Below are 27586 nucleotides of genomic sequence, written 5' to 3' on the forward strand. Positions count from 1 at the left end.
CATTCCCCTCCTCCTCTTCCCTGTACCCCAAATTCTCCAATACCACCCCTTTCCTCCTCCCTATACTCCAAATCCTCCAATAACACCCCCCCCCCCCCGCTACCTGTACCCCAAATCTTCCAATATAATTCCCTATTTCTTCTTCCTTTACCCCCAAATCCTCCAATACCATCAGCCTCCTCTCTGTACCCAGAATTCTCCAATACCAACCCCTCCTGCTACCTGTACCCCAAATCTTCCAATATAATTCCCTATTTCTTCTTCCTTTACCCCCAAATCCTCCAATACCATCAGCCTCCTCTCTGTACCCAGAATTCTCCAATACCACCCCCTCCCCCTCCTCTTTATACCACAAATCCTAAAAAAACCCTCACCGCTCCTCTGCTCTGTATAGCCAAATTCATCCAATACCATCCCCCTCCTCCTCCCTGTAGCCGAAATCCTTCAAAACCATCCCACCTCCTCTTCCCCGTACCCCATATCCTCCAATACCACCCCCTCCTCCTTCCTGTATACACCATATCCTCCAATACCACCCCCTCTTCCTCTCTGTACTGCAAATCCACCAATATCATCCCCCTTCTCCTCCCTGTATACCCCAAATCACCCAATAACACCCCCCCTCCCCGCATCCCAAACCCTCCCATACCATCTCACTCCTCCTCCATAAACCCCCCCCCCCCCCAAAAAAAAAGATGGCTTCAGCTCTGCTCTCCACCCGCAAGAGGTCCCTCAGAAACGTTTCACCCCCTAGTAGGCTTAATCACTGAGGTGAAGCACGTCCGAAGGACCTCTCCGGTGGGTGGAGAGCAGAGCTGAGGCCATCTTCTGTGACTTGGTTTAGTTTTGGTCACAGTGAGTTGACATCCTATGGGCGATCTTTGCAAATTCTCCGTAGCCTATTGTAGCCATACAAGTTGTTTTATACAATCTACACCAGTTCATTGTTGGCTGATATCAGTGATAGGAGCATTAGATAGGTACTTTTTTGTTTGTCTACATTGAAGAACACATAACACAGATAAACGGAGATGACCTAAAGCCCAACTCCGGGTGAAGATTGTCCCTTGCATTGCGCTGACCCCGCACTGCAAGGGTTAGCAGCTCCTTTCTTCTAGGTGAGAGTAAAAGCATATCTACTTACCCGATCCTCTGCTCCCCTGGCAGGCACTCCCCTATGCTTCGGAGATGGACTGTCCTTCACCATCATCACGCCCAATGCATGGTTATGGTTCCTGCATCAGTCTTGATGATGTCAGGACCTTGGACCTCTGGAGCATGGGGGAGAAGACACTGTGGGTACTGGTCTAGCAGTGTTGAAGAATGAAGGATCGGGCAAATAGATCTTCTTTTCTATATCTCGTAGACTGGATTAAGCATTTAAAGGAAAAAATGCACAAACCACACCCCTCTCTAGTGTGTACTTACCTCTATCCAAAGCAGCTAGTGTGGTTCCTATCTGCTATTTCTTCCTACTGCTATCTGAATGCGTCAATACTGACAGTTTATACCGACACCACAGCATCCTAAGGGACCTGCCCCCTTACACCACACCGAATGACAGCCTCAGTTGTGTCTGTTTCACTATGATACTGTGTAAAGCGGGGTGTGTCCTTTCCCTCCACTCAGGTCTCAGATTACACTCAGCTCACTGTTCTATGCTCTGCAGTATGTGACATCAAATCCCCACCTCAGGAGCTAAGGAATGCTGTGTAAACCGTGCACTTGGAATGACTGTAGGTGCAGCTAAACAGGTACAACTTATGTAGGAAGATTTGTTTCAACTCTGTATCACCTGAGGCCAGTCACTTCATTAGGTGTATTTACAAATATTTTACCTCTTGCAGTGCAGGTGCAGCCCCACTCAAGCTCCTCCAGCCTTGTGCCCGTACCTCCATATGGGATTTCAGTTACAAAATTGCAGGAAGAGTGGGTGGACTACCAGGTGCTCATCAGCATCCCTGCACTCCGTTGAGAACTACAAGCCGTCTGCCACAGTGGAAGATTGGACTTGTAGTTTATTCATGCACAGATCCCTCTGAATGAATCATGCTGCTGTGGGAAAAGATCCCCTGCCCGCTCTCACGTGGGATTATCGGGGGAGGGGGGCCTTTAACCCTTTCGCTGCCAGGTCGGTATGCCGTATGGACCTGACAGCAGGGGGGTTTATACAGCCACCAGGATTGTGTATAAAACTGATAGGCAGACTCCTGCCTCCTCTCCGCTGCTGTCAATTGCTTCCACAGCCCCCAGTTCTGGTCCCACCCCCCGCGGGCATGCTCCCGCCATGTGACCAAGGCGGGTGCTGGAGGGTGAAGGCGAGAGAGGTCCGCTCCCCTCCCCTTCTTTGTGTGACCTAGAAGGCAATGCCCATGACGTCACTTCTGGGTCATGACCGTCACTTTCCCGGCTAGAATAGCCGGGAAAGATGTATTGCAATGCGGTTTGAATTGAAATACACCCCACACGCCAAAGTCCTGGGTGTCACCCTGGACTCCCACCTCTCCTTCCTACCCCACATCCAACTGCTATCTAGATCTTGCAGGCTCCACCTCTGCAACATCTCCAAGATACGCACATTCCTCACCCCAGACACCACCAAACAACTCGTACACTCCCTCATCATCTCACGCCTGGACTACTGCAACTCCCTTCTCACTGGCCTACCCAAACGAACGCTATCCCCACTCCAGTCGATCCTAAACTCAGCGGCCAGACTCATCCACCTCACCAACCGCTCCACATCTGCCTCCCTCCTCTGCCAATCCCTTCACTGGCTCCCGATTGCCCAACGCATCAAATTCAAACTGCTAACCGTGACCTACAAAGCCATTCACAATGCCGCCCCAAACTACATAACTGACCTGATACCCAGATACTACCCAACCCGTGCCCTCCGCTCCTCACAGGACCTCCTACTCTCTAGCTCCCTGGTCTCCTCCTCCCACGCCCGATTGCAGGACTTCTCTAGGACTTCCCCCATCCTCTGGCACTCCCTACCCCAATCCACCAGACTGTCACCTACCCTCCTCACCTTCAGGCGCACCCTGAAAACCCTCCTCTTCAGGGAAGCCTACCCCACCCTCACCTAACACCCGACCTCACCTAACAACTAACCTCCTCCACTCCTCCCACCACTCCATCCCCCACAGCCATCTCCTCCTGTACCACTTTCCCCTCCCTCCTAGATTGTAAGCTCGAAAGAGCAGGGCCCTCAAACCCCTCGTGTATTGTATTGTTACTGTCTTGTCTCATGTTCTGTCCCCCTCGCTACTGTACAGCGCTGAGCATACCCTTTGGCGCTATATAAATACTGTATAATAATAATAATAATGGATCACAGAGGAGGCATTGGGGGTCTTTTAGATCCTGCATGTCTCAATAAAGAGAACCTGTCACCAAAAAAATCATCACATAGGGGATTTGGGGTGAGAAGTTACATAACATCTCACCCCAAAAAATGTTGAGCCCCCACCCCCACATATAAGCACGTACGAACATAAATGAACACGTCGAGGCGCCTATGCGTAAATACGTGGATTGCGATACACATGTTACGTATCGCCACGCATGCTGAAGTAAGAGCAATAATTTCAGCACCAGACCTCCTCCGTAACACTACACTGATGACATTTAGGGGCATTTGAAGCGCTTAAAAGCAGAAAAAAGCGAGCGCTAAAACCGTAAGCTGCTATTGCACCGGAAAAGGTAACCAAAATCAACCTCCAAAGTAATCAGATAAAATAGGTACAGCGCTAAAATATCAGAGAAAATCACTATAATGCACTATATGCAATAAACATGTACAAATGATGTGTAAAATCAAATGATAAATTGTATACCCATATCAGGTGACAAAGTGCAAATAAAGTGCAAAAATGTCCACAATAAAGTGCTACTGAAGTGACAATCGTGAGCACGCCATGGTGCTATTCAATCCATACTTCAATCTATAACATATAAGTGTCCACAAAATAATTGTGAAGATCCATCCAAAATGGTCTCTGGTAAGTGCTCCGTCTAAATCAGTGGTTCTCAACCCGTGGGTCACGACCCCTTTGGGGGTCAAACGACCCTTTCACAGGGGTCCCCTAAGACCATCAGAAAACACATATTTCCGATGTGTAAAGAGCAGCTACTGTGTAGAAAGCAGCTACTCTGTTAAAAGCAGCTACTGTGTTGAAAGCAGCAGTATTGGAGGTAAAAGGACACTCATGAATTATGATTACTGGGTAAATAATTTTATGGTTGGGGGTCACCACAACATGAGGAACTGTATTAAAGGGTCACGGCATTAGGAAGGTTGAGAACCACTGGTCTAAATAATCATTCAGGTGATGTACCGAGAATATGTTAGGATTACGCACTCACCAGATGCGTAATTGTAATACGCATTTGTGTATAGATTATCAGCCGGAGGTCCCCTTAAGGATATGAACAGCTTGGTCTTGTCAGAGAGCTCCCTTTCCCCTGAGTCATCTGCAGCACCTCAGCCGTCCTCCAGAATGGGCTCTGTAGTTGTATCAGCTCATAAAGAGCCAGAAAGAAGGATGCCCATAGTGTAGTATATTAAAAATAATCGTTTATTTCAGGTAGGTAAATGCAAAAGCAAAAAAACACACTGACCATATGTGTATGTAAGATGGCCGCCGGACCTCCCGGCGGCGTGACGTCACTGCGTATGGCTCCTCCTTGACGCGTTTCGTGCTATTGCACGCATTCATAAGGGGTGTGCTCCTGCCTATTTGAAGCGCTGCCTATAGAATATATAGGGGACTGAAGTTTGTCGCCATTTCTTGGGCCACACATGTTGGGTATATATTTACTCGGCACAACACCGTCTTTTATATTTTACCAAAAAAGTGGGTAAATTATTGTGTTTGTTTGCCCTAAAAAATCACTTTAGTGTGATCTGTGCTAAAATTTTGGGTTTCCTAGACCTGTCACATTAAAAAAAATTGGAACTACCACTATTTTATTCTCCAGGGTGTCTGCTTTCAGAAAATATATGATGTTTGGGGGTTTGGTGTAACCTTCAGGCCTAAAATGATTTCTTACACATATGTGCAAAAAATGCAAAAGCGGCTGTGGCAGCGAAAGGGTTAAAGGATAGGTTCACCATTGTAACGTGTTATACCCATATCCAGGGTGTAACATGTTACAATAATAAACCCCCTAATCCCTCATTGTGACAGTGGATGGGGAATCCTCTCCCTGCACCCGCTGTCACAATTTGTAAACAGTGCGGCTGTGTGGGGTTCTTCCCACTCACCTGCGTCATTCACTCACAGATCACAGAGATCTGTGAATGAACTACAAGCAGGGCTGTGGATAAGGGGGTACCACCAGTCCTCCTGTACGGGGCCCAGGCAGCTGGGCAAATTGGATTTGGGCAGGGAGGTTGGAGAGAGGCAATTACTGGAACTGATCCCCTGTATGGCTCCCTCTGCAGCACCTGAAAGCTGGGTGCTTCTTCTCTCCCTCCCGCTGGATTCAGCTGCTGCAGAGAGAGCCATACAAGTAGCTGCCCCCCGCCGCACCCATCACCCTCCCTGTACACCATACATTTCCCCTGCTGCCCAGGGCCCCCTGTGTGTCCCCAATCCCACAGTGCTGCTGGCTTCCCTCCTCTCCTTCCCACTGGCAGCTGCAAGCACATACTAAATGCAATATGGCAACCTGGAGGCATTCTGGTCTACAGAACGCCCCCCCCCATGTTATGTAACTTCCTGTTTGTGTGATTGGCTCACTGATTTTCCCAGAAGTCTGCACTAAGATACAAGTCAGATTTTGGGTATTTTGGGTATCCAATGTCATTTTTGGTGAGATACTCCCAAAAGGGAACGAAGGGAACAGACGCTGCATTGACCTCCTCGGTGTGAATAGCAGTGTTGGCATCAACTACCGCTCCAGCCCAGAATGGAGAGTGGGGGAAGGGTCCAGTAAATATGTCACATTTACCAGCCCCTTCCTTTCCTGAATGAACACAGCGAGTAATCAGTACCAATCACTCACTGTGTTCATTCATAACTGAAGCATAGTAAACAGGTTTTATTTTGGGGGGGTGGGGCCTGTCAGGTTGGCCCCGTGGTTTGTCACAGCAATCTAGGAGGGAGGGGCTAGTGGTACAAAAGGTAGTAACTGTGGGGGATGGACTGGTAGGAGGAGTAGAAGATTCCATTATTACCTGAGGGCAGGATAGGCTTCCCTGAAGAGATCAGTTTTCACAGATCTCCTAAAAGTGAGCAGAGTAGGCGATAGTCTGATAAATTGGGGTAGAGAGTTCCAGAGGATGGGGGAAGTTCAAGGGAGCTAGAGAGCAGGAGGTCTTGCGAGGAGCGGAGAGTACGGTTTGGGTGATATTTAGAGACAAGATCGGTGATGTAATTTGGGGCGGAGTTATAAATGGCTTTATATGTTATTGTTAATTTTTAAAATTTTATCCATTGGGCAATGGGAAGCCAGTGGAGGGATTAGCAGAGAGGGGTGGAGGACACTGAATGGAGGCCAGTGGAGGGATTGGCAGAGAGGGGTGGAAGACACTGAGTGGAGGTCAGTGGACGGATTGGCAGAGAGGGGTGGAGGACACTGAGTGGAGGCCAGTGGAGGGATTGGCAGAGAGGGGTGGAGGACACTGAGTGGAGGCCAATGGAGGGATTGGCAGAGAGGGGTGGAGGACACTGAGTGGAGGCCAGTGGAGGGATTGGCAGAGAGGGGTGGAGGACACTGAGTGGAGGCCAGTGGAGGGATTGGCAGAGAGGGGTGGAGGACACTGAGTGGAGGCCAGTGGAGGGATTGGCAGAGAGGGGTGGAGGACACTGAGTGGAGGCCAGTGGAGGGATTGGCAGAGAGGGGTGGCAGATACAGAACGGTTAGTGAGGTGGATGAGTCTGGCAGCAGCATTGATGATAGACTGAAGAGGGGATAGCCTGCGATGAGGTCGGCCAATGAGGAGGGAGTTACACTAGTCAAGGCGAGATATAACCAGGGAGGGAATAAGTTGCTTAGTGGTTTCTGAGGTTAGGAACGGGCGTATCTTGGAGATGTTGCGGAGGTCGAGATGTTGCGGAGGTTGGAGATGTTGCGGAGGTGAAGTCTACAAGATTTGGACAGTGATTGGATTTGGGGCTGAAAGGACAGATGGGAGTCTAGGATTACACCTCGTACCCTGGCATGAGGGGAGGGACTGATGATTGTGTTATTGATCTTGATGGAGAAGTCAGGGGAGGGGGCATGGGCTGGGGGGAATACTAAAGACCCTTCTTGCTTGTAAATACTGAGGATCAAAAGGCATCCATTTCATCCTGAGCACAGACTCCACACACACATTGACATCCATCTCTCCACCGCTTGCACCCCAATATAGAAACTGACCCTTAATAAGGCGTGCTCGGCGTAGAGGAAGAGCTCCGGTAATAGGGAGCGGAGGAGACGGTGGAGAGTCACATCCTATAACCACACATCATACCTTCTAAACTGTATTTTATTCCTGTGCTTGACTTCTACTTATTTAAAATGTTACCTTTATATTGGGATAATGAAGCACTTGACTCCTGGGAAGCGAGCTGTATATAAATAGAGTTATTATGATTACCATCACTGTCACTGAGCTCTAGGGATTGGGCCTCTCCGTATAGGAAATGATTATTCTACTTCGGCTCTGTCCAATTCCTGGGGAGAATATACGTTCCATTTCTAAGCACTCAGCACTGCCTTCTACGGAGCGGGATTATGATGAGAATGCCTTTCATGCTTCCATACTCTATAAGCATGTGCGGAAACCTATACACGGCCATGTGCAGCAAAACGGCAATGCATTACCGGAGCGAGATGCGTCTAGGCGAGCGATTCGACCAGTCTCACCTCCATGAATGAGATTCCCAGACTCCAAACGTCGGAATGAATTCCATACTGCTCCCCTGCAATTCGCTCAGGCTGAAAAATACAACAACAATAGCTGCAGTCAGAATCAGGGTGATACATCTGGATGAGAAATACATTTATTAATATTAAATGGACCTGTCAGTTCAATTATCGGACTTGGTATTATTTTCAATAAAAAAAAAAATGCCATAAAAGTAATGAATAAATGATAAAAAAAAAAAAGTTATTAACCTCCCTAGCAGTTTGATTATGTCAGTATTTCTGTGCTCAAAGCGGTACATGTTTTTGCATGGAAATATGTTGTTTTTTTATTGTAGTCCTGTAATTTTTAGGAATAACTCACTGAAATCTGTCCGAACAAGAGTCTAGTAAACATCCCGGGTAGGATAAAATTTGAAACACGAAATCATAAATTATAATATAATAAACAGTCATAAAAAATAATAATATATTAATAAATGTAATTCAATAATATAATCAAACCAAAAACACTGAAATGTGAAATAGAGCGCCAAGTTCGCACATCGTTGAGCAAAGTCGCAGAATCGTTTTCAGTGTCTGATGATGAATTTCCCCCACAAATCATTATCACTCAATTCTGCAAGTGGTTCTGATTTACTATCGCTGTTCTCTAGCCGGTCTAAAACCGCGTCTGACCTAAAGGGACGCTTTTTGGACGCCATGGACGTTTCTCAGCTTCAGGCAGAAAGAACAGTAAAAATGCAGGCAGGGCGCCGGACAAAGCACTCGGGACACAATGTATGTGAAATGGTTTGATACAGGAATGTTATACTATGTGATTTTAGTGTATTAGTGAATGTCACTTTTTGACATTTTTAAATTTCCCGCCAGTTCCGTCCCCCGTACGTCCCGACGTCGCAGGGAACGGAACCTAGAAGACGGATGCCGGTATCGGCCGGAGGACATTGCTGGGGACGCTGCAGGGGGGACATCGCGGGAGCGCAGGACAAGGTAAGTGATCCAGGGATCCCGGAGCAACGCTGCAGTGTATTCCCGAGTGTAGCTCGGGGGGGTTACCGCTTTTGGTACTGAAACTTTACCCCGAGCTACACTCGGGAATACCACCAGGGGGGTTAATTGACCAAAAACCATAGTTTCTGCTTAGCCTTAAAGGGTAACTACACTATTGTAGTAATAAATAGCAAATACAGAAAAAAAAAAAAATAAGGACATATACAATTGCTGCACAAGTCGTAATGTAACTGAACATTTTTTGGATCTACAATCCATTCAGATGTGGCAGTGAGTGGTACTGTATGACTTCTATGGAGGTGGTTAGAGAATGGTGAGCTGCACTTTATTTATTTCAGGTACTTATATAGAGCCATCAATGTACGCAGTGCTTTACATATATATTGTACATTCACATCAGTCCCTAACCCTCAAGGGGCATACAATCTAAGGTCCCTAACCCTCAAGGGGCGTACAATCTAAGGTCCCTAACTCACATTCATACATACACATACTAGGGACAATTTAGACAGGAGCCAATTCACCTACCAGCATGTCTTTGGAGTGTGGGAGGAAACTGGGGTACCCAGAGGAAACCCATGCAGGCACAGGGAGAACATGAAAACTCTAGACAGGTGGTGCCATGGTTGGGATTTGAACCAATGACGCTAGTCCCTAACCCTCAAGGGGCGTACAATCTAAGGTCCCTAACTTACATTATTATTATTATACAGGATTTATGGCGCCAACAGTTTGCTCAGCACTTTACAATATAACGGGAGACAATACAGCAACAATACAGTTCAATACAAGAGGATTAGGAGGGCCCTGATCCTCGGAGCTTACAATCTAGGAGGGAGGAGCTAGTGGTGTAAAAGGTAAAAACTGTGGGGGATGGACTTGTAGGAGGAACAGAAGATTCCGTTATTAGCTGAAGGCAGGATAGGCTTCCCTGAAGAGAGAAGTTTTCAGAGATTGCCTAAAAGTGAGCAGAGTAGGCGATAGTCTGATAAATTGGGGTAGAGAATTCCAGATGATGGGGGAAGCTCTGGAGAAGTCCTGGAAATGAGCATGGGAGGAGGAGACAAGAAAGCTAGAGAGCAGGAGGTCATGGGAGGACGGTTTGGGTGATATTTGGAGACCAGATTGGTGATGTAATTGGGGGGAGAGTTATAAATGGCTTTATATGTTATTGTTAATGTTTCTGTCTCCCGTCCCTGCAGAATTGAGGAGAAAGCTGAATCTTTTCCCCATCATCATCCAGCCGTTGCTCCTTTTGATCAGAGTGGTGTTACTGTTAACTGTCAAAGAGGAGGAATGAGCAGCCAAATCCCAAACACAGCATCCACCCCCTCATGGCAGTGCCCAGGTGTGCCCATTCAATAAGACGGCCTTGAGCTCGGGCACCCTGACCAGTCTGCAACTACACAGCCCCATACACAACAAACTGCGATCTTCTGTGTCTTCTGACACCTTTCTATCAGAACCAGCACTCGTCTTTCCAGCAATTTGAGTAGCTCTTCTATTGGATCGGACTACACAGCGCCAACCTTGGCTTCCCATCTCCATCAATGAGCCTTAGCCGCCCATGAGCCTGTCACCAGTTGTCCGGTTTTCCTTCCTTGGACCACTTTTCGTTGGTCCTGACCACTGCAGAACGGGAACATCCCACAAAAGCTGCAGTTTTGGAGTTGCTCTGACCCAGTTGTCTAGACATTACAATGTGGCCCTTGTCAGAGTCACTCAGATCCTACTGCCCTGTCCACACGATAAGAATATCGGACGAATGATCATCCGTTTTTTTTTTTCGAAAAATGAAGAGGGTACTAAACTTATGGAAATTCTGGTACGAAAGAAGAAAATTTCAAAAGTGATGTTATTTATTGTATTTTATTTGTATTGTATTTTTGGACGACTACTGTACTGATTACAGAAAAATCGTACGATCTGGTATTGTACAAGAAATATTTTTGTGTTTGTTCCTTCGGATATTGATAAGTGAATTTTTGTGATTGGCTCTGGAAAGCTGTGGATGAACGATTAGAATATCGGACGACTGGATTTTCTTATTCACTTGCTACCTAATATATCCCACCCACCTTCCGGTGCCATTGCCATGAGATAGTCGGTGGTATTCAACTTTACCTATGAGTGGTCGTAATTTCCTCTTTTGACCTTGCTACTACTGAAGAGGTCACTAAGGTTTTCTCAGAAGCCCGTCTCACTACCTGCCCCCTGGATCCTGTCCCCTCACAGCTACTACGGTCACCCTCTTTTTCCATCCTATGCTCCCTCACTCATATCTTCAATCTCTCCCTCTTTAACGGTGCCTTCGCACATCACTCCCATACTTAAAAAGCCCTCCCTGGACCCCACCAACATGAACAACTTAAGACCTATCTTCCTGCTCCCATTCACCTCTAAACTCTTAGAACACTTAGTCTACAATCGCCTGAGCTCCCACCTCACCGACAACAACCTTCTTGACCCTTTACAGTCTGGTTTTCGCTCACTACACTCCACTGAAAGTGCCCTACTAAAACTCTCTAATGATCTACTAACTGCTAAAACCAATGACCACTACTCCATTCTCTTACTACTTGACCTGTCTGCGGCCATTGATACTGTTGACCATCCCCTCCTCCTCAAAAAACTCCACTCTCTTGGCCTGCGAGACTCTGTTCTCTCCTGGTTCTCCTCCTACCTGTTGCAGCATTCCTTCAACGTTACCTATAACTCTCTCTCCTCCTCTCCACTCCCTCTTTCTGTATGGGTGCCTCAAGGTTCTGTCCTTGGACCCCTTCTCTTCTTCATCTACACCTCCTCCCTTGGTCACTTCATAAATTCCCGTGGCTTCAAGTACCATCTCTATGCTGATGACACACAAATCTATCTTTCTACTCCTCACCTCCACCCTTCACCCTCCCCTCATGCCAGGGTACTAGGTGTAATCCTAGACTCCCATCTGTCCTTTCAGCCCCAAATCCAATCCCTGTCCAAATCTTGTAGACTTCACCTCCACAACATCTCCAACCTCCACAACATCTCCAAGATTCGCCCGTTCTTAACTTCGGAAACTACTAAGCAACTTATTCCCTCCCTGGTTATCTCTCGCCTTGACTATTGTAACTCCCTCCTCATTGGCCGACCTAATCGCAGGCTATCCCCTCTTCAGTCTATCATGAATGCTGCTGCCAGACTCATCCACCTTACTAACCATTCCGTATCCGCCACTCCTCTCTGCGCTATATAAATCCTGTATAATAATAATAGTGTAACAGCTGATCGATGTAGATGACAGACTAAAACATGGCTACGTGATTATATCTTTGGTGGACGAAGGATACTCCACAGTGCAGACTTGGAATTACTGTTTGCTTCTGAGGTTTGGGTTCACGTTATGAATTATTTTTATTGTGCCAAGGTCAGGAGAATGGAAGACAAAAAGGTAGGAGAGCTCCCTTGACATGGCTTCTCACTGAGCTCTTAATGCACCTGGCTGCTTCACACTTCCTCCCGCAGCCACATAACCCCGGGGCCTCTCGACTAGAAAACAAACTCAGAAATTAGTGCCAGCTGAGTGTCTTCTGTGTGCATATCCAGGTCAGTGCTTGTGAGAAGGAAGAACAGTAAATAAGAGTCACAACTTGGGATTCTAATGTGTTGCTCCCACTTGCCTGCTATAGATCAAGGACTTCTCTGCTACAGCTTTGCATTCTTCGGGACGCAGCTGATGACTGGGGTTAAAATGGGATATAATTTCAATGAAAGCGGCGAGATAAATATGGAATAGAGATGTCTTTCCTCCTGGACCTAATCCCGCATTCCAATTAGCAGATGGATTCCCTTTCAAGTGCCAATCCGTTTAATGCACACCTGGGATCTGCCTTCACGCCATCAAAAGGACCCCCAATTTAATTACTGTCCAACTCAATATTCCTGTCAGATAACTTACATTTAACCCCTCAAGGGCTACAGGTGGCTGCTACAAGAGGCTGACTGGGCATTCCTGCTGGACGGAATGGTGGTGGCATGGGCACATAGAAGCCTGCAAAAAATGTATGAACCAAGATCAGCCTATTATGTGCCTGCAGAACCATGTGCTTGTATGAAGAAGTCTCCTGTTCTCTTTGTATTGCATCTTCTGAAACCACTAAGCAACTTATTCCCTCCCTGGTTATCTCTCGCCTTGACTATTGTAACTCCCTCCTCATTGGCCAACCTCATTGCAGGCTATCCCCTCTTCAGTCTATCATGAATGCTGCTGCCAGACTCATCCACCTCACTAACCGTTCCATATCTGCCACCCCTCTCTGCCAATCACTCCACTGGCCTCCACTCAGTGTCCTCCATCCCTCTCTGCCTATCCCTCCACTGACCTCCATTCAGTGTCCTCCACCCCTCTCTGCCAATCCCTCCACTGGCCTCCACTCAGTGTCCTCCATCCCTCTCTGCGAAACCCTCCACTGGCCTCCACTCAGTGTCCTCCACCCCTGTCTGCCAATCCCTCCACTGACCTCCACTCAGTGTCCTCCACCCCTCCCTGCCAATCCCTCCACTGGCCTCCACTCAGTGTCCTCCACCCCTGTCTGCCAATCCCTCCACTGGCCTCCACTCAGTGTCCTCCACCCCTCCCTGCCAATCCCTCCACTGGCTTCCCATTGCACAACAAATAAAATTCAAAACATTAACAATAACATATAAAACCATTTATAACTCCGCCCCAATTACATTACCAACCTGGTCTCCAAATATCACCCAAATAGTCCTCTCTGCTCCTCGCAAGACCTCCTGCTCTCTAGCTTCCTTGTCTCCTCCTCCCATGCTTGTCTCCAGGACTTTCTGAAAGCTTACCCCATCCTCTGGAACTCTCTACCCCAATCTATCAGACTATCATCTACTCTACTCACTTTTAGGCAATCTCTGAAAACCTCTCTCTTCAGGGAAGCCTATCCTGCCCTCAGCTAATAATGGAATCTTCTATTCCTCCTACCAGTCCATCCCCCACAGTTACTACCTTTTGTACTACCAGCCCCTCCCTCTTAGATTGTAAGCTCCCTGGATCAGGGCCCTCCTATCCCTCTTGTATTGAACTGTATTGTTGCTGTATTGTCTCCCGTTATATTGTAAAGTGCTGAGCAAACGGTTGGCGCCATAAATCCTGTATAATAATAATAATAATAATATATATAATAATATTAATAATAACAACAATAATAATAATCTTCTGTGTGAAGTCCCTGGTGTTTCTGCCAGTCCCTCTGTTTTCCTATTAAAAACTGACCACACTTGGCATGAGAGCACAGCATGGTCAGTTCTCTGGCTGTGCTGGGAACTCAGCCAGTTCTCCTACAAACGCAACAGGAAGAAGGGCGAGCCGCACATCGGAGGATTGATGAATATAGTGTATATTTATTGATCCATAGGACACACAAAACACCAGGACATGAATATTGAACCTGTTAACTACACCAAGTTCATATAGTGAACTCGGTGTTGAGTTATTCACCCTGAGGTCATCACAGAGGACAAGGGGGCACTCTTTACATCTGGAGGAAAAGAAATGTCATCTCCAAACATGGAAAGGTTTCTTCATGGTAAGAGCTGTGAAAATGTGGAATAGACTCCCTCAAGAGTTGGTTGTGGCCAGCTCAGTGAATTGCTGTAGGAAAGTCCTGGATTCTTTCTTGGATACACAGAATATAACTGGATATAACATTTATAGGGAAAGCTGATCCAGGGAATATCCGATTGCCTCTCGGGGGATCAGGAAAGAATTCTTTCCCCTGCAGGAGCAAATTGGATCGTGCTTTGCTGGGTTTTTTGCCTTCCTCTGGATCAACTGTGGGTGTAGGATTATAACTTTTTTTTTTTTCTATGGTTGAACTGGATGGACTTTTGTCTTTTTTCAGCCAGACTAACTATGTAACTATGTAAGGTGCTGCTGTATGTTCACAGCATTCCTTCTCTCAGTACAGTGATAGTTGTACTCCCATTGCTCAGTAAAACAGTCAGTTGTAAATAAAAGAGAACAGTCCACAAGGTAGCATGCACCTCGTTGGATTTAAACTACAATATGCCTGTGGATATCAGAATTCCTGAAATTCAGCTTTATAGTAGGTAGTTTATGTTTCTGAACAGAAAACTGTCGGTGAATACAGACATGTGGGTCCACCAGCAGGAAAAGGTTTTCTATCTCCTCCCTACTTTCATCTGAGGGCACTAAGCAATGAAGCTCTGGGGTAGTCCTGGCCACAGCCGGCCTCATTTATTTCAGTGCCTTTCACTGAAATATGGCTGTGGATGCCAAATCGATTCAAATGTGAACCCTCCACCTTTCTATTCCGTTTTAACCGGGTGTCACAGACAGCCGAGATACATTAATGAATAACTATGCGCACGATAAAATCAATAGCAGTAATTCGATTTGTTGGTTTGAATATAACGCATTTCTAATCATTTTACATAAAAAGAACAGACTGTAACAAAGACAAAGGACTTGCTCGGTGCTAAAGTGGTTGTAAACCCTTCCATATACCCGGTGAGGTGACCGGCCTCAGGTGATACACAGAGATGAAACAAATCCTCCTAGATAAGTTGTGCCTGTTTATCTGCAGTATTACCTCCTCTACAGCCTCAAAAAGCACACATTGTACACAGCATTTCTGTGCAGGCAAGTGATGAGGATCTGATGACGCACACTGCAGAGAATAGAGCTGAGTGTAATCTGAGACCTGAGTGGAGGGAAAAGATACAAACCCCCCTCTACAGAGTCTCATAGGGAAACATGCACAACATGTCAATCGCTCTGGAGTAGAAGCGGGGCAGGCCATCCACCCCCCGCAATCCTGTTTTGTTGGCATTACATGTGACTCATACCGATTGCAGAGAGAAGAAAGCACTTGGTGCTTTGGATGGAGGCTAATACACACTATAAAGGAATATACTTTGTTCATTTTTCACTTCAGAGGTTTACAACTACTTTAACGTGAAAATAAACCAAAACAAAAAATGTAATTGAAAAGCACAGAGAGGTAAGTGAGCGCTGGAAGTCAATTCAGCTACTGAAACACCAAAAGGTACCAAAAACCTCCAAAGCATCAACATAAAATTGGGTGCAGCGCTACAGTAAACATAACCACATGTGTAAAATATACATTCATAAATACGAAAATATATATCAATGAGAATATTTGTAAAAGTGACCAGCGACAAGGTGCTTATCAAATCAATCGAATAAAGAGACTCAGTGTGTCAAATAACTTTGTCACTATAAAGTGACCAAAAGTGCATATATAAAAGTGTTGGAAATGGTAATCAAAATATTGTCCAAAAGAAGTGCGTTGAAGATCAAGGAAGGTCAAGTGCGTGGAAGATCATGGAAGATCAAGTGCGTGGAATATCATGAAGATTTCCAATAACTGGTGGTCTATCCGGTAAGATGGTGATGTGACCAAATATATAAAGACTGCGCACTCACCAGATGCGCAATCAATAAGCGCATTTAGAGATAACACTCTCAGTGGTAAATGGTCTGGTCTGATATTCCTCACTGCGAACTCTGCTGTCAGCAATGGCTCTGCCCTTCTCTCATGTAGCTCTGTGGGTGGTGAGAAGCTCACAGGGAGCCCCATAAGGGGAGGCCAATAGCGTAATATTACTTTTAAAGATGTGCATTTATTCCAACATCAAACAAGCAGATATAAGGGAAAACAAAATTACTGACCAGATGACAGAATCTAAGATGGCCGCCGGGACCCACGTGGAGCCGGCAACGTGACGTAACAGCGCTGTAGCTCCTCCCTGACGTGTTTCGTGCTATTTCACATAAAAAATTTTTTATATATTGCAGATTACCAATTCTCAAATGTGGTGGCTGCATTAGTTTTCTTTTCTTTTATCCTTTTTTATCCTCTGTTTTCACCTGGTGATCTGGGCAGTAACACACCTTCTGTATTAGAGTACCCCAACTCTGGTTGAAGGAGCACAGGGGGCACCTTTGGACAGCAGCATTGTAAGTCTGGGGAGGGGTAAGCGTTAGATGGACTAGCAGATTTATATACACTAAGAAATTGAAGCCAAATGCCAGATAACTTAATCAGTTACAGTAAACAGTTTTTTTTTTACTTTTAGGATAAAGGTTTTACATGAATAAAAGCTGATTATTATAAGCACCCCTGTTAGTGGCAAATGGTTTGTCTCAACCCTGTAAACTGATAGATCTGGATTAGAGCGTTTCCTTTTGAAAAACAACAGACTTACTGGCCGGATCACCAACTGAAAATAGAAGAAAGAAAGGCTAAAAAAAGAAAATGAATGTAGGCATTACATCTAAGAACTGGTGAGCTGCAGTATAAGAAATGTTTACTTTTGGGTCTAATACCGCTTTAAGGTGACCCAGTTCCAGACCTGAGCAGTTCAAACTGGATATATGATGAGACTTTCTTAGCAGAAGCCACCTTCAGTGAGAGCAACAGATTGAAATGAATGTGGAAATCTCTAATTTTCCTGGTAAAGATGACCTCACCTCTCTTGAGCCTCTATATGGGTCAATGAGGCTGCCCAGAGACCCGCTATAGGTCAGGCCAGGCTATACATAGAGGCTCAGGAGATGAAACGCTCAAGCATACTGTTCACTGGAAACAACGAATTTTGTGTCTAAATTTGGAAAGCCTATATCTCTTGGTCTCACCAAAGTTAATGTAGTTGTAAACCTCAGACATGAAATATGAACAAAGGACATCTCTCTATAGTGTGTACTTGCCTCAATCCAGAGCACTAAGTATAACTTCTGTCTGCTGCTTCCCTCCTCTGCTATCTGCATGAATCACTTATGACAAGTTTTCCTGACCCTAGGCAACTCAAAAAATATGCCGGCCCACCACAAAACCACCCTGGACCCCACCACCCGCTGCCCACCATCCCCCTCCCACCCAACACACACACTCACTGTGATGGAATGTATTGGTGAGGATGGGCACTCTGTATGATCAGCGCTCCTACAGACGATCATTGTTCATGGGATTACCTGGTACTCCAGCTCCAGGGTAGCCCCTGCCTTCATAGGCTGAAAGAAACACTCCTTCTGTCTGATGGGCAAGGTGAAGTCTCTGTGGGTGAAGGTCAGTCTGCACTGTACACTCAGAGTCTCTTCTTCTGGGGGAGGGGGGCACTCCCCTCACTCCTCACTGCCGCCCAGCCCTGGTGCCCAGGAGAACCAGCATCCCTTTTTCCAGGGGGGTGGCACTCACCTCACTCCTCCCTGGTGCCCAGGAGAACCAGCATCCCTTCTTCCAGGGGGGTGGCACTCACGTCACTCCTCTCTGCCACCCAGCCCTGATGCCCAGGAGAACCAGCATCCCTTCTTCTGGGGGGTGGCACTCACCTCACTCCTCCCTGCCACCCAGCCCTGATGCCCAGGAGAACCAGCATCCCTTCATCCAGGGGGTGGCACTCCCCTCACTCCTCTCTGCCGCCCAGCCCTGGTGCCCAGGAGAACCAGCATCCCTTCTTCTGGGGGGTGGCACTCACCTCACTCCTCCCTGCTGCCCAGCCGAACCAGCATCCCTTCTTCCGGGGGGTGGCACTCACTTCACTCCTCCCTGCCGCCCAGACCTAATGCCCAGGAGAACCAGCATCACTTCTTCCGGGGGGTGGCACTCATCTCACTCCTCCCTGCCGCCCAGCACTGGTGCCCATGAGAACCTGCATCCCTTCTTCCGGGTGGTGGCACTCACCTCACTCCTCCCTGGTGCCCAGGAGAACCAGCGTCCCTTCTTCCGGGGGGTGGCACTCAGCTCACTCCTCCCTGACGCCCAGCCCTGGTGCCCAAAAGAACCAGCGTCCCTTCTTCTGGGGGGTGGCACTCACCTCACTCCTCCCTGCCGCCCAGCCCTGGTGCCCAGGAGAACCAGCATCCCTTCTTCTGGGGGGTGGCACTCACCTCACTCCTCCCTGCCGCCCAGCCCTGATGCCCAGGAGAACCAGCATCCCTTCTTCTGGGGGGTGGCACTCACCTCACTCCTCCCTGCCGCCCAGCCCTGATGCCCAGGAGAACCAGCATCCCTTCTTCTGGGGGGTGGCACTCACCTCACTCCTCCCTGCCGCCCAGCCCTGATGCCCAGGAGAACCAGCATCCCTTCTTCTGGGGGGTGGCACTCACCTCACTCCTCCCTGCTGCCCAGCCCTGATGCCCAGTAGAATCAGCATCCCTTATCCGGGGGGTGGCACTCCCCTCACTCCTCCCTGCCGCCCAGCCCTGGTGTGCCCAGGAGAACCAGCGTCCCTTCTTCCGGGGGGTGGCACTCACCTCACTCCTGCCTGCCGCTCGGCCCTGATGCCCAGGAGAACCAGCATTCCTTCTTCCAGGGGGCGGCACTCACCTCACTCCTCCCTGGTGCCCAGGAGAACCAGCATCTCTTCTTCCGGAAGGTGGCGCTGGCCCCCTGAATAATGCTGCCCAAAGCAATCGCCTTGTTTGCATCGTGGCAAATATCCCCGTGGGGGAGGGAGCTCCAGCACATAGCCTGTGAATGACAGCTCAACTCTGTTCCTGTATGCTGTATGAAGGGGGATGTGTCTTTTCTCTCCAATCAGCTCTTAGAGCTCTCCTCACTGAGATCTACCGTGTGTGATTTCAGCTCCCCACCCCCTGTTTTCTAAACTCTCAGACACGCTTTATGCATTCTGCAGTTTGAACTGATGTAGAGAAGAGAGGCCACAGCTAAACAGGTACAACTTATGTAGGAGGATTTTTTTCATCTATGAGTTATCACCTGAGGCCAGAATGCAAGTGCACAATCCAAACACACACGTTCCTGCATTAAAAATGGCTGTGGGTATAAGTGGGTGCTGCAGCGACCGTCGGCTGGAACCGAACAGAATCAGCAAGGGAGAATGTCACCAGCACACCGAGGATCACCAATACGGGTCCAAAAGTTTTATTAAATGATCACCATTACGGGTCCAAAAGTTTTGTTAAATGATCACATAGTTACAGCAAGGCAACGTTTCGGAGTCTCGCAGGACCCCTTCGTCAGGCATGTGACCAGTTCACCTGCCTGATGAAGGGGTCCTGCGAGACTCCGAAATGTTGCCTTTCTGCAACTACGTGATTGTTTATTAAAACTTTTTGACCCGTATTGGTGATCCTCGTTGTGCTGGTGACATTCTCCATCCCCTGAGGCCAGTCGCTTCACTGGGTATATGTAATCACTTTAACCCCAGCTTATGTCATGTTTTCCACCACATACTCAGTTTCAATTTCTCAGAACTTTGACAAGTTTACATACAAAGCCATTTGTTTCTTATGCAGCTAATCAATATATAGTCATACGATACAAGCGAAGCGCACAGAAGACCCACGATCTCCAACTCACCGCCATGTAAGCATTTGTACCCACGTAGGTCTTGGCAATTGAATTCACTAGCTAAGGAGAGAAAAAAAAAAGAAAGAAACGAGGGTGTTAAACTGACAACAGCATAAAACGGGCAATTATTTCTCATTTAATCCACCCATCAAGCAAAAGGAGAACAGAATAGAGTGACGACATAAAAGACAAAATAAAAAATATATAGAGTGCTTTTATCTGCAGGCATTAAACAGAAGATGATTACACTTCTCGCTTTCCCTTGTAAACAAAGCAAGTGTTAGCGGTGACAACGCTTCCTTTCGGTTCAAACTAACCAGCCACCCAACGTTTAAATACGATCAGCTTTCTAGCAAAGATTCGGGAATAAACAGGCTACAGCAAGAAAACACACCTATACAGATCTGGTGAGCACTAAACACAGAGGCAGTCCCAGATTATCCACTTGCCTGACACATCTCACACAAATAAAAACAAAAATACATTGTTTTTGCTTGAGAATGACTTCAAACATTATATATATATATACACACACACCTATATACAGTGGATATAAAAAGTCTGCACACGCCTGTTAAAATGTCAGATTTCTGTGACGTAAAAAAAAAATTAGACAAAGATAAATCATTTCAGAACTTTTTCCACCTTTAATATAACCTATAAACTGTACAACTCAGTTGAACAACAAACTGAAATGTTTTAGGTGGAGGGAAGTAAAAATAAAAAACTAAAATAATCTGGTTGCATAAGTGTGCACACCCTTACACTAATCCTTGGTTGAAGCCCCTTTTGATGTGATTCCGGCACTCAGTCTTTGGGGAGGAGTCTATCAGCACGGCACATCCTGACTCGGCAATATTTGCCGGCTCTTCCTTGCAGAAACACTCCAAATCTGTCAGATTGCGAGGGCACCTCCTGTGCACAGCCCTCTTCAGATCACCCCACAGATTTTCCATCGAATTCAGGTCTGGGCTCTGGCTGGGCCATTCCAAAACTTTCATCTTCCTCTGGTGAAGCCATTCCTTTGTGGATTTGGATGTATACTTTGGGTGGTTGTCATGCTGAAAGATGAAGTTCCTCAGGTTTTGTGCCGATATTGACCGGTATTTGGAACTGTTCATAATTCCCTCTACCTTGACTAAGGCCCCAGTTCGAGCTGAAGAAAAACAGCCTCAAAGCATGAAGCTGCCACCACCATGCTTCACGGTGGGTATGGTGTTCTTTTGGTGATGGGCAGTGTTGTTTTTGCGCCAAACATATCTTTTGGGATTATGGCCAAAAAGTTCAACCTTGGTTTCATCAGACCAGAACACATTTCCCCACATGCTTTTGGGAGACTTCAGATGTGTTTTTGCAAAACCTAACCGGGCTTGGATGTTTTTCTTCGTAAGAAAACGCTTCCGTCTTCCACTCTACCCCACAGCCCAGACATATGAAGAATGACAGGAGATTGTTGTCACATGGACCACACAGCCAGGACTTGCCAGATATTCCTTCAGCTCCTTTAATGTTGCTGTAGGCCTCTTGGCCGCCTCCCAGACCAGTTTTCTTCTTGTCTTTTCATCCATTTTGGAGGGGCGTCCAGTTCTTGGTGATGTCACTGCTGCGCCATATTTTCTCCACTCGATGATGACTGTCTTCACTGTGTTCCATGGTATATCTAATGCCTTGGAAATTCTTCGGTACCCTTCTCCTGACTGATACCTTTTAACAATGAGATCCCTCTGATGCTTTGGAAGCTCTCTGCGTACCATGGCTTTTGCTGTAGGATGTGACTAAGAAAATGTCAGGAAAGACCTACTAGAACAGCTGAACTTTATTTGGGGTTGATCAAAGGCACTTTAAATGATGGCGGGTGTGTACTGACTCCTATTTATCATGATTGTGAATGTAATTCTGAACACAGCGACATCCCCAGTTATAAGAGGGTGTGCACACTTATGCAACCACATTATTTTAGTTTTTTATGTTTACTCCCCCCCCCAAAAAAAAAAAGATTTCAGTTTGTTTTTCAACTGAGTTGTAGTTTATAGGTTACATTAAAGGTGGAAAAAGTGCTGAAATGATTTATCTTAGTCTCATTTTTTTACATCACAGAAACCTGATATTTTAACGGGTGTGTAGACTTTTTATATCAACTGTATATATATATATATATATATATATATATATATATATATATATATATATATACATATTGTATGTTAAAACGTGGTACAGTCTTTTGTTATATGTTATGTTGTAACTAAAAACTTTTAGTAAAGTTCTTTCCTGTCCCAGTAATTATATTGTAGTCAATGATGGTCCTCGAATCTTGGCACTTTTGTCACACGTTCCTTGATATTAGTCTTAACTTTTTTTCTCCTTTACTTCTGAAGCTCAATCAGGGTAACAAGTATTCATCAATTGTTCATTTGCTGGGTATTCGCAGAGAGCCGAGGTCTCAAAAATCTGGCCTGAGGACAGACGCGGCCCTTTGGTTGCTTTTCTCCGGCCCTTGGGGCACTATACCTCCCCATTGATGTTAGGCACTATTCCTCCCACTGACACCAACACTAGGGTTTAAAGTGGATCTTCAATGTCCACGTCATCATCCCTCTTCTCCACCCCTCCTCCGGTCCTCTGCAAGATTAGGGAGTTTTTGTGTTCTTTATTTACTTTTTTTTAAATTAAATTGTCCAGCCCCCCTCCACATTATTCGCCTAGGCTAACGACATGAATTGTTCATCCTTTGCCTATGTACGTCACATATCCCAGGAGGCAAAGCCTTTCATTCAGTAAAAAGAGGAGGTGGCAGGGCGTCATCGGGAGATGTGCCGGCTGAACCTGGTACAGCCATCAGCCTCTTGATGACGTCAAGGCAAAACATGGCGGCCTGGGACTGAGTGCTGCCAGAAGAAAGGAGTATCTATGCTGGATAGCGCTGGATAGGCTGGGTGGGCGAGTATCTAAAATAGGCAGAACTCACCACCATGAAGGTAGGGGTTAAAAAAAAAAAATGAGGGGGTGGGGAGGGTGAAAAGCTGCTTTAATTCCTTTTACTGAAACCAACAATGGTGCACTATTCCTCCCACTGATACCAACACTGGGGCTTAATTCCTTTCATTGGGACCAAAAATGGGGCACCGGTCCTTCCACTGACACCAACAGTGGGGCACTATTCCTCGTACTGACCCCAAAGGGCACTATTCCTCCCACTGACACTAATCATGGTGCACTATTCCTCCCACTGGCACCAACAATAGTGCACTATTCCTCCCACTGATACCAACACTGGGGCTTAATTACTTTCATTGGCACCACAAAAATGGGGCATTGTTCCTTCCACTGACACCAACAGTGGGGCACTATTCCTCCTACTGACTCCAACAACGGGCCCTTTTCCTCCCACTGACACTAACAATGGTGCACTATTCCTCCCACTGACACCAACAATGGCACACTATTCCTCCCACTGATACCAAAAATGGGGCACTATTCCTCCCACTGACACCAAAAATGGGGCACTATTCCTCCCACTGACACCAACAATGGGGCACTATTCCTCCCACTGACACCAACAATGGGGCACTATTCCTCCCACTGACACCAACAATGGCGCACTATTCCTCCCACTGATACCAATACTGGGGCTTAATTCCTTTCATTGGCACCAATAATGAGGCACTGTTCCTTCCACTGACACCAACAGTGGGGCACTATTTCTCCCACTGACACCAACAACAGGGCACTATTCCTCCCCAACAATGGTGCACTATTTCTCCTATTAATGCCAATGACAGAACATTGTTTACTCCCACTGATGCTGGGGCATTTTCAACGCACACTGGCCACAGTCCAGCCCCCTCAAAGTCTGAAGGACAGTAAACTGACCCTTTGTTTAAAAAGTTTGGAGACCCCTCTTCCAGATTCTCACTATTTGATGTTAACTCTGCATAATTTTGCTTTCCTTTAGAAACACTCTGTCACTTCGCCTTGACTAGAGATTCAACTCACCATTACATTACAGTCCTCTCTCTAGCACTCCCCTGCTAAGGAGCACGTGACCACCTCCAGTGCTTTTGACCAGTAGCCAACTGCCTGTCACAAGACAGAGGGGTGACTGTAATGTTCCCTTTAACACCAGGTATTTGGTGCCAACTGCAATGGAGGAAGGAGTAGCGGAGGAGTGAGGTGAGTATATGGTGGTCAAGGTTGGTCTTTATATACTCACCCCATACCACCTTTGTCCTGACTGAGCAGGCTGGTGGAGTCTCTGGTTATCAGTCTCAACCATATTTAGATTTGGTTGAGGTCTGAAAAAAGAGGATTTCAAATACGATCAGCTACCCACATCCCATTCTCTACAGAAAGTTCGAAGAACCCTGCCACAGAGGTCTATGTTGACCACAGAGGTAACCCCCCTCTTGGACTTCAGTGATAGCTGCTCAGACCAGTTGAGCCATAGACATAAAAAAATCCAACAGCTCATGCAAAATTGGGGCATGCAGAGACACGATCAAGGTGCTACAACATTCTACTGCCTATATTTTCCTAGACCTGACTCTGCACAAGGTGTAAAATATGAGGGTAACCTGTTGCAAAGTAATATTTGGGATGGTTGGAATGCAAAATAACCCCATACACTGTGTAGGCAACCCAAGTCACCACACAGCTTCACTCCTAATAATCAAACCCCTCACAGACAAGTCTTGGTACTCCGAGAAGTGTCACGATTTTCTGAAGACCCTGACTGACATACACTGCCGTAGAGGTCTATGTTGGCCAGAGAGGTAACCCCTTCTTAGAACTTCAGTGATAGCTGCTCATACCAGTTGAGCCATAGACATAAAAAAATCCAACAGCTTCATGCCAAATTGGGGCATGCAGAGACATGGTCAAGGTGCTACAACATTCTACTGCCTATATTTTTCTAGACTTGACTCTGTACAAGGTGTAAAGTATGAGGGTAACCTGTTGCAAAGTAATATTTGGGATGGTTGGAATGCAAAATAACCCCATACACTGTGTAGGCAACCCAAGTCGCCACACAGCTTCACTCCTAATAATCAAACCCCTCACAGACAAGTCTTGGTACTCCGAGAAGTGTCACGATTTTCTCAAGACCCTGACTGACATACACTGCCGCAGAGGTCTATGCTGGCCAGAGAGGTAACCCCTTCTTAGAACTTCAGTGATAGCTGCTCAGACCAGTTGAGCCATAGACATAAAAAAATCCAAGAGCTCATGCCAAATTGGGGCATGCAGAGACACGATCAAGGTGCTACAACATTCTACTGCCTATATTTTCCTAGACTTGACTCTGCAACAGGTTACCCTCATACTTTACACCTTGTGCAGAGTCAAGTCTAGGAAAATATAGGCAGTAGAATGTTGAAGCACCTTGACCATGTCTCTGCATGCCCCAATTTGGCATGAGCTGTTGGATTTTTTTATGTCTATGGCTCAACTGGTCTGAGCAGCTATCACTGAAGTTCTAAGAAGGGGTTACCTCTCTGGCCAACATAGACCTCTGCGGCAGTGTATGTCAGTCAGGGTCTTCAGAAAATCGTGACACTTCTCGGAGTACCAAGACTTTGTCTGTGAGGAGTTTGATTATTAGGAGTGAAGCTGTGTGGTGACTTGGGTTGCCTACACAGTGTATGGGGTTATTTTGCATTCCAACCATCCCAAATATTACTTTGCAACAGGTTACCCTCATACTTTACACCTTGTGCAAAGTAATATTTGGGATGGTTGGAATGCAAAATAACCCCATACACTGTGTAGGCAACCCAAGTCGCCACACAGCTTCACTCCTAATAATCAAACCCCTCACAGACAAGTCTTGGTACTCCGAGAAGTGTCACGATTTTCTGAAGACCCTGACTGACATACACTGCTCGCTAGAGAAGACAGACACGGCTAAAGACACAATACGACAGCCTGTATGAGTGAGTCTGGCAGTGCAGCAGGTGGGGCCAAATAGAATAGCTAGTGGCCCCCTGAGCCTTGCAGCCTCTATCCAGAGAAGGAGCCTATTCAAAGTGACATGACAGGAAGGTCAGGGGTCAACCTGATGGGTGATCTCTGGGGAAGCATAGAGATGGAAATTAATTACAATTTGGGGGGAGGGTTTGCCCAGACTTCGCGGTCTTTGTTTTGCTCAACATTCATTTTTATTAATTATTATTATTTTTGATAACAGTCTCCCCTGGAAGCCTCCCCCCACCTCGTTCTTTTGTGCGGACAGAACCGATCTTCTCCTAACTCCCCAGAACGCATATTAATGAGGCCACAATCCCATTAGCAATTACCGCATCATCTGTTACTCGATTTTAACCCCTCCGTTGCTGGAGAGACCTGCTCTGTCCAGCGATTCATACAAGTGCTTTTGAAGTGATAAGTGACAACCGAGTCATTTCTATGCGGTTTTGGTTATAATGTGCCATCATCAAACAATAGAGGGACAGCGGGGGTGGGAGGGTTTGGATGTCACCCATCACGTAAGGGCTCAGCCATACTTACTTGTATGCTAACACCAAAGTCACACAGCTTCACCTGTCCACGGGTGTTCACCAGCATATTAGAAGGCTTAACATCTGCAATAAAACAAACAGGATTAGAAGTTGTGATGTGTTGGAAGAGCCATTCTCAACCAGGCTTCCTCCAGAGGTAGCTAGGGGTTCCTTCAGCAGAGGCTGATTGACCTCCTATCTGATGGTGCCTGCATAATTCTGGATCCTATGCCAGCAGCATGACACCAATGATCTGTTTGGCTGTAAGGGTGGCATTCTGACCACCACTGTAAGGTACAATTTTCCAAATTACCCCTGAAGAATTGGTTTTAGTAGGGGCTCCCGGGGACATGAAAATTATTTTAGGTGGTCTCCAAACTGTGGCCCTTTGCATGCCTTTATCTGGCCCTCAGTGCACTATTCCTCCCACTGAAACAAGACACCATTCCTTCCACTGACACCAACAGTGAGACATATTACCTTCCACTGACACCAACAATGGTGCCTTATTCCCCCTAATGACCCCAACAATGGGCACTATTCCTCCCATTGACACCAACAAAGGGCACGATTTCTCCCACTGACACCAACAATGGTGCACTATTCCTCCCACTGACCCCAACAACGGGCACTTTTCCTCCCACTGACACCAACAATGGTGCACTATTCCTCCTACTGACCCCAACAATGGGCACTATTCCTCCCACTGACACCAACAACGGGCACTATTCCACCCACTGACCCCAACAACGGGCACTATTCCACCCACTGACCCCAACAACGGGAACTATTCCTCCCACTGACCCCAACAACGGGCACTATTCCTCCCACTGACAATGGCGCACTATCCATCCCACTGACACT

General features: G+C 46.7%; 1 protein-coding gene across 2 annotated transcripts in view; it reads right to left on the minus strand.

Moving 5' to 3' along the window:
- The window catches only part of MAP2K5 (mitogen-activated protein kinase kinase 5), a 345280-nt gene that overhangs the window by 101101 nt on the left and 216593 nt on the right, over positions 1-27586 (minus strand). For both annotated transcript variants that reach the window (XM_089660977.1, XM_089660975.1), the window contains exons 14-16: positions 26733-26806; positions 20235-20285; positions 7864-7935 (exon numbers count right to left, since the gene is read on the minus strand). In XM_089660977.1, the coding sequence (XP_089517103.1) occupies positions 7864-7935; positions 20235-20285; positions 26733-26806 (197 nt within the window). The remainder of the gene's footprint in view (positions 1-7863; positions 7936-20234; positions 20286-26732; positions 26807-27586) is intronic.

The sequence above is a fragment of the Staurois parvus genome, unplaced genomic scaffold (genome assembly GCF_062004578.1).
Source record: "Staurois parvus isolate SC_StPar_1 unplaced genomic scaffold, SC_StPar_1.0 ptg001300l, whole genome shotgun sequence".
Taxonomy (NCBI): domain Eukaryota; kingdom Metazoa; phylum Chordata; class Amphibia; order Anura; family Ranidae; genus Staurois; species Staurois parvus.